The sequence below is a fragment of the Rhinolophus sinicus genome, chromosome 17 (assembly GCF_057876585.1).
Source record: "Rhinolophus sinicus isolate RSI-liver-muscle chromosome 17, RSI-T2T, whole genome shotgun sequence".
NCBI classification, from domain to species: domain Eukaryota; kingdom Metazoa; phylum Chordata; class Mammalia; order Chiroptera; family Rhinolophidae; genus Rhinolophus; species Rhinolophus sinicus.
In genome coordinates, this window is record NC_142517.1 from 189,949,610 (window position 1) to 189,961,695 (window position 12,086).

Sequence of the window (12,086 nt, forward strand, 5' to 3'; positions counted from 1 at the left end):
GGAAGATCTTTATATGTTTTGGACAACAGTCCATTCTCTTGCATTTTCTTTTGCAAGTATTTTCTTGAAGACTATAGCTCGTCTTCTCATTTTCTTGACATTGTCTTCCACAGAGCAGAAATTTTCACTTTTAATGAAATCCAGTTTATCATTTTTTTCATGGATTGTGACTTTGGTGTTTTATCTAAAAAGTCATCAACACACCCAAGGTCAGCTAGGTTTTCCTGTATGTTATCTCCTAGGAGTTTTATAATTTTGCATTTTATATTAGGTCTGTTATCCATTTTGAGTTAATTTTTGTGAAGGGCATGAGATCTGTGTCTTTGCATGATTCAGTTATTTGCACATGGATGTCCAATTGTTCCAGCACCATTTGTTGAAGAGACAGCTCTACAACTTGTATTGTTGTTGGGGTTCCTTTGTGAAAGGTCAGTGGCTATATTTATGTGGGTCTATTTTTTTGGCTCTATTCTGTTCTATTGATCTATTTGTCTGTTCTTTCACTAATACAACACTGTCATGATTACTGAAGCTTTATAATAAGTCTTAAAGTTGGGTAGTGTCAGTACTCTAACTTTGTTCTTCTTCAGTATTGTGTTGGCTATTCTGGGTCTTCTGGCTCTCCATATATACTTTAGAATTAGCTTGTCAATATCCATAGAATAGCTTGCCAGAATTTTGATCGGGATTGCATTGAATCTATAGATCAAGTTGGGAAGAATTGACATCTTGATAGTATTGAGTCTTCCTAGTCGTAAACATGGAATATCTCTTCATTTATTTATTTCCTTTTTTATTTCACTCATCAGAGTTTTGTAGTTTTCTTCATATAGCTATTGTAGATATTTTCATAGATTTATATCTATTTCATTTGAGGCGTGTTATTGTAAATGATATTGTGTTTTTAATTTCTAATTTCACTTGTTCATTGATAGTGTAAAGGAAAGTGATTGACTTTTGTATATTGGCCTTGCATCCTACAACTTGGTTTTAATCACCTATTAGTACCAGGAATTGGTTTTTGTTTTATTTTTTGTTAGTTCTTTTGAATTTTCTCCATAGATGATCATGTCATCTGTGAACAAAGTTTTATTTCTTCATTCTTAATCTGTATACCTTTTATTTCTTTTTCTTGTTTTATCGTATTAGCTAGAATTTATCAGGCTTTTAGGGTTTTCAACTTTATGTATTTTGAGAGGAATTAAATTGTTTTTATTTATATTTCCCAGGTTATTGATACGATTGAATATATTGATTATTTAAATTATTGATGAGATCTGAGCATATTTGCATTTCTCAAATTTTTTGTCATTGCTATTTGATTTTGTAAAAAATTTTAATGTATTCTAAATCCTAATCTATTGTTGACTAAATGCATTGCAAGTATGTTTTCCCAGTCTAGGATGTATACTTTCATTTTTATGGGTCTCTCATTATACAGAATATTTAATATTTTTGAGTTATCTATATTTTCATATATACCTTTAACGTTTTGAGTCTCTTAGTAGAAAGATTCAAAGTGTTTATAAAAAACCAAGAGATCAAAAAATCTATTTCTTTTATAAAAATTAAAAATTTTCCTCTTCATATTTAGGTCTTTAACTAATCTTGAATTTATTTTTTGGTAGGATTTCAGGTAGGAATCTCAATTTACTTTTTTCTCACTAGAGACAACACATTTTATTGTGCCATGTGATTTCCTCATATTTCATTTTTTGGACTTTTTATTTTGTTCTACTTACTAATTTTTCTATTCCTAAGTTATTACTAATAACATGACTATATACTATACTAATTGTACTAATTGTCTTAATTACTATATACTATACAGTCTTGTGATTTCCCCAACCATTTCCAACTTTTTCAAATCTATCTTGGCTATTCTTGACTCCTTGCTCTCCTATATGAATTCTGTGGAGATCTTTTTAAGATTTTATAAAAAATCCTGAAGTAACATTGGATTTAAGGAATAGCAAGGTATTTCATGAAAATGAATCTTGCTACCTAGAAACATGGTGTTTTTGCAAGTCTTTATGCCTTTAAATAATTAATTGTATTATTTTCCACTGATTTATTAAATATTTTTGTTAGATTTATTCCTGGAAGTCAGATTTTCTTGCTATTCTCTAGGTTGAACAGATAAACCTTAAAACAAATGAATATAGTATTCAGAGAATGATAAATTTTATAAAGTGAAAAACAAAGGAATATAATAGAACATTACTGAAACACGATGGGGTGGACTATTTTAAGCAGGTTAATAAATGGTGTTATGTGAGGAAGTTATATTTTTTCCGAGACCTGAATGGTGAGAAGGTGATGGCCCTCTAAAGATATGAAGGAAGGAAAACCAGCAATCAAAGGTCCTTGAAGGGCCAGTGTATCTAGAGCAAAGTAGAGAAGGAAGAGTTATGTGAGATGAGGTCAGATCATGGACAACCTTGCAAACCAGAGTAAGGAGCTTAGATGAGAATCGACTATAGGTTTGGAAATTTGTTCTGACCACTGATTGATGACTGGGACTACCCTCTTTGGAACTATATGGGTTATGGATGCCCAAGACTCACAGGGTATATCAATTTCTGCTTAATGGGAGTGACCTCAAGGTAAGTGTGGCCTCTCCTTCTAAATCCAAAACTGTGGCATCAGTGTAATGGTTCCACATTTCTGACTGATAGACCCATGACAAGAGCAATCATGCTTCACCTTCAAATTCTAATGAGTTGCCATAGTTTTTTGCACTTGCCAAAAACTGTTTTTATTAATTATTGTGAGTGTTTATATTACTACTAGTTCTCATATCCTTATACAGCTTTCTGGATTCTACTTACTGAGGCAAACTTTTCAAATTCCACCCAAAATTCTCTCCTGCTCTGCCTACCTGCCAAGAATGTTTATTTGTATCCTCATCTGCTAACTTGACATCTGGCCACTATCAAAATTCTCCCTTCCCTTTAAATGAGAGGATGACTTTCAAGGCTCATATACAAGTACATTTAGCTACATCTGTCTGAATCTTCAGTTTCCTTTTACATGTTTCCTAAGGACCAGTAAACAGTTTCCTCTTCTGGCCCAAGACCACTCCACCCCTGGGCACCATCTTTAGAAAAGCTCCACATCCAAAGCAATGTCTTGCACAGTGGGATGATGGTGTCATGCAGTGATTACAATGGAGCTGGTTCATCAACTGCGATGGTGTAATTGACCAGATTAACTCAGTTCTTAGCTTTCCTCAAACACTGCTCATCTGAATTGAAAATGAAATGTATGAAATAAGGCAATATCGATAAACGTATTTAGGGAGGACAGGTTTCTTCCCCAAAGCCAAAAAAAAAGACATTTGAAGGTTTCCAATGGGTGTATGAGAAGTTGACCATCATGGTAATCTTGATTCTCCAGGTCAGTTTGGAAACTGATCTTGAGAGTGCTTATTATAGATTTCTTCTACTCCCATATGACTCATTGCCTTAAGGGTATTTGAGAATAGAAAAGGTCATTAGCTCTTTTTTATCTGTTACCATCAACAGAACATATGTCCTTGAGCAGCTCCCATCTACATGACTCATAGCAATTTTTCTAAATTCTCTCAACTACACAAGACTAAGTATTATAGTAGAAAATTGGGGCAGAACTTTGAAGCCAGACTTTATTTTCTTTTATCACTTACTGTGTAACTTCAGGTAGGTTATGTAAACTTTCTGTGTCTCAGTTTCTCTTTAAAAGTTGATAGTAGAGATTTTGGATCAATTGACTGATGTACTTAAAGGTATCTTGACATATAACAAGTACTTAGTACATCCATGAAATGGAATATTACTCAGCAATGAAAAGAAAGTAGCTATCAAACCACAAAAAGACAGGGTGGAAACTTAAATGCGTATTGCTAAGTGAAAGAAGACGGTCTGAAAAGGCTACATATTATATGATTCCAACTATGTGACATTCTGGAAAAGGTAAAACTATAGAGACAGTGAAAAGATTAGTGGCTGCCAGGGGTTGGGGAGGGATAAATCGGTGGAACACAGAAGATTTTTAGGACATGAAACTATCCTATATGATTGTAATGATGGATACATAACATTATTTGACAAAACCTATAAAACTGCAAACACAAAAGTGAATTCCATAGTAAACTATAGATTTAGTTAATAATAATGCATCAATGTTGACTATCAAGAATAATAAATGGACCACACCATTGCAAATTGTTAATAATAGGAGAAACTGTGGGTTGGAAGAGAGAAAGTATATGACAACTCTATGCTTTTTAATTTTTCTGTAAACCTAAAACTGTAGAGAAGTAGAGATAAACTCTACTACTAATATATTTTTTTAAACCTAAAGAAGATTTACATAAACTGTTTTGCAGTGGCACATAGGTCAGTATTGGCTTGAATAACTGGGAGAAGGTATATACAAGGTGTGATCAAACAATACAGTGAATGTTTAAATAAAAAAATTATTACAGTAAAAGACACATTGCCAATAATATCCCCCTTCCTTCAAATACACTTACCCAACATTCTTGCCACTTTCTAAAGCAGTTCTGAAAGTCCTCTTTCTTGAGTGTTTTTAGTTGCACTGTTGTGGCTGCCTAGATGTCCTGAATCATTTTGACTTTGGGGAAGAGCCAGAAGTTGCACGGTGCCAGATCTGGCGAATAAGACACACCGTAATGTTTTTATTTCACAGAAAGTGCCCTACCAGAAGCAATGTGTGACGTGGAGGTTTTCTCCTATGTATACACACCAGAGGGTGGGAATCTCGGGGCCCGTCTTAGAATTCTCCCCGCCCCACTATCCTGTCTTATACAGTCAGCTCTCAACAACATCCTTTGTAGCAGTAGCCTAAAGTTTATGTCCCCTAAACTTCCAATTGGTCTCTTTCTTTTCTCTTTGCATGTATTTGCCTGGATTACTTTACCTACTTCCATAGTTTCGACTACTTTTTATATAATGTTAATTGATCTATCCTACCTAGCTGATTCTTTGGAACTCTATAGCCATATTTTTAGCTGCCTCTTCATTATATCCATTGGAATTTTCAATACAGATTCAAAGAAAATTCATTAATGTTCCTGTACACACACATAAAATAAAAACACAATTTTCCCTGTCAACTTTTTCTTTCTTTGAATGAGATCATCAAATACTGAGTTACTCAAAACAGAAAACTTAGGTTTGGTTGAAATTTATTGAAGGCTTAGTATAGATCAGGGACTCTCTTAAATTCTTTACAACTATTAACATTTAATCCTCACAACATCTCTATGGGGAAGATGCTATTATTTGGAAACCTTGGCAAAGAACCATTCCCAGGGTACTATATCTAGAATGAGGCGGGGCTACACCTAACACTGCCTGGCTCAAGACCTAAGCTCTTAACCACTGTGCTACTTAGTTTTCTTTCCCCATAACCACATGGTTATTAAGTTCTCTTCTATCTCCTCAATATCATTGAAACGTATCTCTTTATCTCTAGCTGTGGTGTCATGGCCTTGGTACAGGATCTCATGGAATATATTTTCAAATCTCCAGACTGGGGTTCCCATCTACTCTTGGCTATTTCAAACAACCTCTACATCCCTGTCATATCAATCACACTTAAATGGAAATGAACCATTTACTTCCCTCCTAAAAGTCTTCCTACCCAAACTTCATAGCTTGCCATAGGAAGACTTTTTCCATCTGATTCCTGCTTATCTTTTCTGTCTTGTCCCTTTGTTCGTAAGTGAGTCTGTATCAGGTGTCCCGTGGTACCTTTTTCTTTACATGTCTATCTTTCCTTCAATATTGTGAATTCCTTGTGAGCAGGCTTCTATACAGGTTAGTGCTTGTCATATAAAATGGACTCAATGAATATGCACTGAATAAACTGTATTTAGAATCTATATTTTCTTGTTTCAAGATTCGTGTTAAAAAATGATTTCAAGGAATGAAATACTTTACTTTTATGACTGAAAATGCCAATATATATCATACAGTTCTCTCAATATGGAGTAGACCCACATGTAGTTAATTGTACCCAAAATAATTCTGTCTGTTGAGATTGGGCCCTGGGGTCTGATTCTCCATTTCATGAGTTACACCAATATCTTTTTTTTTTTTTAAAGATATATGACTTCTTTAGCATAGGGAATATAATCAATAATGTGGTAATAACTGTATAGTGATAGGTGGGTACTGTTGAATAACTATGATGTACACCTGAAACTAGTATAATATTGTATGTGAGCTATATTTTAACAAAAATCTTTTTAAAAAGAGAAAAAGGTATGTGACTATGTTTATTTGCAGGTAGTTGGATTCACAGCAAGGGTTTTCTACTCAGACTGCTTCATTTTCCCCCATCTCCAACCCCACTTGTTTTACTGCTAGATAAATTATCTAACAGTAATCTATAAACTATATATACATTTGACTGACAACTGAAGGAAAATGGCAGATATCAGTGGTATGAACAGCATCACCCAAGTACACCAATGGACTATAACAAAATTCACTTCCTAACAGCATGATTCAAATGTTCTTTCTCAAGTTGTATTTAACTGATACTCACAACTGGTTACTTTGGGGACATTCCTGCTTTTGCAAAACAAGCGAGGTTAATTTTTTGCGGTTAACCATTTTAAAATAAATTCTCACATCAGAGAACTTTCAGGCTTTCTCTGTCTTGCCAAGGTTGCTCCCTTCCTGCTTTGCACTTCTAATAATTTTCATGTGCTCCTTCTGCTAAGCCCCGAGGGTGGACTCCTGACCTCCTTGCTGGAGGTGCGAACGCTGCCAGGGTTAGTGACTGCTCTGCGGTTCCCCAAAGCTCCTCCTCCCCAGACCGTGACAATTCTTTGGATGCTGAGGTTGGGAAGCAGGACAGGGGACACTCCTGGGGTGCAGCTCCAAGGGAAGGAAGCCGAATCCTGGGGACTGAAGGGGACGCACAGGGGACCGGTGTGCAATGCGAAGAGTGGACCCTTTTGGCCATCCCACTGCTACTCAACCTGCCCCCTGCGCTGGTCTCCCGCAGGGCGAGCTCTAGGCCGCTGTCCACAGTGGGAGGTGCTGAAAGCAAGGAGAGGGCGCGGGGACGGCGAGGGGGGCAGCTCTTCAGAGCGCCCCCTTCCTTGCTCCGCGTCTCCTCCAGCCCTCCCCTCCTCCCGCAGCCATGTTCCAGGCGAGGGGAGGGGCGGGGGAAGCGGAGAGGGACGTGGGATCAAGGCGGAGAGAGCCGGCTCTGCCTCGGGGAAGGAGGGGATGAGAGTTGGGGAGAGCAACGGGAGGAGGAGGAGGAGGAGGAGGAGGAGGCAGGGGTGGCTAGAGCGGAGCCAGCACTGGGTCCTGCAGTAGGACTCCCCGGAGCCACCATCATGGTGAAGAGGAAAAGCTCCGAGGGCCAGGAGCAGGACAGCGGCCGCGGCATCCCCTTACCAATCCAGACCTTCCTGTGGCGGCAAACCAGGTGAGGGGCACAGAGGGCGCGCCGCGGGCCGCCCTGGGCTGGGGGCGCTCCTGGGGCCGCCCGGGTCCGTCTACCGCCGCCGCTGCCGCTGAGGCCGCGCCACAGCCTGCAGCTCCCTCTCTGGGGCTGGAAAGCAAGCCCTCTGCACCCACTTAAAAACACGCATTTAAAAATATTTCCGTGAAGTTTGACGACAAGCAGATCGACGGTTGCTGAATAAAACATGTACATTATTTAGGGAGCGGGAGGGCAGAGAGCTTAGGAAGAGGGGGCGGGAGCTAGGGAAGATATAATAATTATGACTGGTTGTGCTCCTGCGTCCAATTCCCCTTCCATCTCCTGCTGTGATTCCAACCTGGTGACCTGTTGTTTTTCTAGCTCTGTTTGGCGAATATCTGCTTTGCCCACTTGTTAACCATGTTTGCTTGGATTCAGCGAGCGTAATCTTCCTGGTTAAAACCCCTGAGAAGAATGATTTTTGATAAAGCTCCCCCCCACACCCCGAAAGGCCTGAAACCTATTTCAGTAAATAGGAAAGGAGGTTTCCATTATTATTATTATTATTATTATTATTATTATTATTACTTTGGAGATTTATTATATAAAAAATTAGATTCTGAAAATCATGACTCACAAGCTGTGTTCGTTTTTCAGTTTTAATGTGACTGTACATAAGTAAGGCATCCCTTCTGACCATTGACGATTTAGAATCTGATTACGTAAAAGTCTTCAAAATAAGAGTTGATACAGAAAACATAGAGATCCACATCTCTTTTTTATATATGTAATTACACATGTAAAAGCAAATGTTGTCAGGTGTTCAACACCTGCTCATTAACTAGCTATAGGGAGGCAGGAAATTTGAATTTCATAGCACCATGTCTTATTAATTGAAAAATATATCATAAGGATGCTCTAATAATTTAATTTATGTTTATAACAGATATCTCTATTAATTTTTCAGTGCATTTTTGAGGCCTAAGCTGGGGAAGCAATATGAAGCCTCTTGTGTGGTACGTGATATTCACCATTTAATGATTTCCATATTCTGTATGATAATTTCAATCCAAAGAAAGACATTAAATCCTACTGACTGTATGTATTAATTCACTCAGCAAATATTAGTGAGCACCTACTGTGTGCCAGACACAGTTCTAGATGATGGGTAGAGCAATAACTAAAACAAATATAGAATTTGCATTCTAGTGGGAGGGGGACAGGCCACGCGCAAATATGTAAAAATACACAGTAAGCCGGATAGTGATAAGCGCTATGGAGAAAAATCAAGAAAAAAGGAGATTAGGGAGCACGAGGATGGGGGTTTCATTTTAGAAGTGGTAGATGGACAAGGCTTATTTGCTAACGTGACCCCTGGACAAAGACTTGAAGGAAGGCAGGGAGGAATAACTGAGAGGAGAGCAGAGGGAACAGCAAGTCTACATGCAGGACCTTCGCCCAGAGTAGGGGGAGGGGTAGAGCAGTAGAAGCAAAGGTGGAGAGCTAGCAGAGAACCAGGTGGTGGAGGGCCTTGTGAGGCACATACAAGAAATTAAATCCTTAATTAACAAAATCGCAACTGCTATGCTGTGGAAGTTTATAAAAATGAGTGTTTATGAACTACAACAAAGTATTATGCCGTTCTGAATTTTTATGTCCCGTATTTGTTGTGTAAGTCTGAAAGTGGATGATATAAAATAATGATTAAAATAACATTATTAGTATTTATGCAAAATATAGCGCCATTTTAGAAACTGAGAACAAAAGACATGAAATCATGAAGCAAAATTGAAAGGGGATTTTCACAGACTTCATTAAAATTTGGAGTTCACATAAAAGTCTTAAAATTGTATACATTACAACCTATAGTGGAGACCTACCTATTTAGATACTGCCATGAATATTTGCAAATAACTATATAGATGACCTTCTAATAAGGAGCTCTGAAATGTGTTACGACCGTAGACAATGATGGAAGCCAACTGGAGAGTTAAACTCTTGCTCTCTCTCTCTCAAGCAGGATTTTGTTTTTTTGTATCCCCTGCCCTTTAAAGTTCTCACAGAGACATTTTTAAAATCGAACTTTCTAGTAAGAGACTTTTAATAGAATTTGTTTTGTATTTATTTCAATTAGAGTAATTTGACACTTGACATCTCTGAGCCTTCCTTAAACCATGCTTACAATGAACTACGCTAGCTTAAAATAATCCCGACTTTTCTCTGTTCTTGGCAAAGATACATCTGACATTTTTAATGTCACACAATATGAAATAGTTAAGCCACATTCATAGGTAGATACAGAGATATAAAGATCTAAATGAAAAGTTATTTTATTTGCTAAAAATTACCCGAGAGCTGTGAAATGTAAAAATATATGGATATGCATTGAAAAAAGAAAAAAAATGCATCTCTGATTTCACTCCTTCCCAAAACTTCAGCATGCTTTTCATTACGAATTTCTTATTTTCCTTTTGAATCAAAAAGTAAATAGTTTTCTTTGGAGAATTTCTGTATTAAGCCATGTCTTTTTCTCAAGTATCCTAATAATTCCAATAATACAGCTTGGACACTTGGAACTTTATTATGACGAGTCTAGAGCACACTTATACAATTTTCTAGACCATTTGGAGCATCAAGGACCAATCGAGTTCTGTCCATACAACTCAAATGCTTATTAAAATTATTTGATATTTGGTAGCGACACTTTCCCCAACACTTTATACTGATATACTCCTCTCCTTAAGAAAAAAAATAAAAACAAACCAACAAACAAAAAATTGAGTATATCAAACTTATTTTGGGATGCTATATTCTCTGAAAATATCCCTGGCCAGGATAGGAAAGTTGAACCAGCAAAGCAAAAATAGCTAATTTCCTTCCTCCCTCCCTCCCTCCCTCCCTCCCTCCCTCCCTCCCTCCCTCCCTCCCTCTCTCTCTCCCTCCCTCCCTTTTTCTCTCCCTTTCTTTCTTTATTCAACAGGTATATTAAATAACTTTATGGTTTTAGGCATTAGTTAAGGAATGTCCCGTGCCCTATCATTGCTAGGGACATAGAAAACATCAGGGACCCCAAAATTAGATTTCTTGGAAGAGTGGTATCTTATTTAACACTTGTTGAACATTGACATAAATTCTGTTCCTCAAAACACTTTCACAAAAGACATTTCACTTTCGTATGCAGTTGTGACAGCCTCTTTGGATGACTCAGCAGCATTTTATAAAATATTGCATCAAAAAATTTCATGAATTAAATGTGTTGTAGTCTTTGTTAGGGGAATTTTATTTGGGTGGATATGATAATCATTTAATCATTCAAGCCATATATTTTGGATAATACCTGCAGTTGGGTAGATAATAGGAAATTATCACTGACCCAGTGCCTGATAACATATGCAATGAAATGCAATCTGAGTGCACTGGAAAGAATCTGGTCGAGTAATTTGCATCTTTTAGGGTACACAGTACCTTGATGTAATTTTTTGCACCAGTCAGAATCTGATTGCTTATTTTTCATGCTTTTTTTTCTTTTTGTATCTATAGTCCTTTGAACGAGTGTTGGTAGAAAACAAGCTGCATGGCCTCTCTCCCGCCCTCTCTGAAGCCATCCAGAGCATCTCCAGATGGGAGCTGGTGCAAGCTGCTCTGCCTCACGTCCTCCACTGCACTGCAACCCTGCTTTCAAACAGGAACAAGCTAGGTTGTGCTCCTGCATTACTTGTTTATGGCATATCGTCATCCTTTGAGTTCAATGTCCATAATAACATTTATTGGTTACTTATTATTTTCCCAGGCATTGTGCTCACATTATCTCATTTAATTCTCACAACCACAACACCCTCCCCTGGATAATTGGTACCACTGTTATTTCTATTTTACCAGTGAGGGAACTGGCTCTTTTATTTATTTATTTATTTATTTATTTATTTATTTATTTATTGTTTTGATGGCTCTTTTTTTAAATTTTTATTTTATTTTATGGGTAATATGTGAATATATTCTCCTTTAAAACATTAAAATATTACAGGAAAGCTAAAGACTCTCACCCATCCCAGACGGGTTCCCTTCAGAGTTGTCCTCTTTGCCCTCACAGCTCCAAAAGCAATCACTTTCAGTTTGTAGTACTGTGTGTATGTGCATGTGTGTACATAAAGAGTGTTTTTCTTTTTAAGATTATTTTGTAGATTGCTTTTATCACATGACAACCTATCCTAGCCATCTGTCCCATCTCTGTGTACATGCTCCTTTCTATCCAGTTCTTTCCTCTCATTTGGTTCTCTGCTCAAATTTTACCTTTATAGAGGGGGCTTTCCTGGTCTTACTGTCTAAAATAGAGTAGTTGTTATCTTCAGAGCCATATTTTTAACCATTATGCTTTCTATTTGGAAATACACAGTTGACCATCGAACAACACGGCGGGTGGTGGTTAGGTCCCCTTTCGCCCCCCACCCTGAATTGAAAATCCTCATATAACTTTTAATTCTGCAGTAAGTCCTTCATATCCACAGATTCAACCAAACACAGATTGAAAGTATTTTCTATTCTTTGTTGGGAAACTGTGGTTGGGAATGCAAAAATATTGTTTTCGATCCATAGTTGGTTGAATATATGGATACGAAACCCAAAGATAGGAAGGG

General features: G+C 37.4%; 1 protein-coding gene across 14 annotated transcripts in view; it reads left to right on the forward strand.

Moving 5' to 3' along the window:
* The first annotated feature begins 6,851 nt into the window (after positions 1-6,851).
* UNC80 (unc-80 subunit of NALCN channel complex) overlaps positions 6,852-12,086 on the forward strand; it is a 187,451-nt gene continuing 182,216 nt past the window's right edge. For 7 of the 14 annotated variants that reach the window (XM_019726990.3, XM_019726985.3, XM_019726981.3 and 4 more), the window contains exons 1-3: positions 6,853-7,455; positions 8,420-8,468; positions 10,993-11,149. In XM_019726990.3, the coding sequence (XP_019582549.3) occupies positions 7,364-7,455; positions 8,420-8,468; positions 10,993-11,149 (298 nt within the window). In that variant the 5' untranslated portion in view covers positions 6,853-7,363. Of the gene's footprint in view, positions 7,456-8,419; positions 8,469-10,992; positions 11,150-12,086 lie in introns of all 14 variants that reach the window. The other 7 variants (XM_019726978.3, XM_019726980.3, XM_019726986.3 and 4 more) reach the window with 2 other exon arrangements.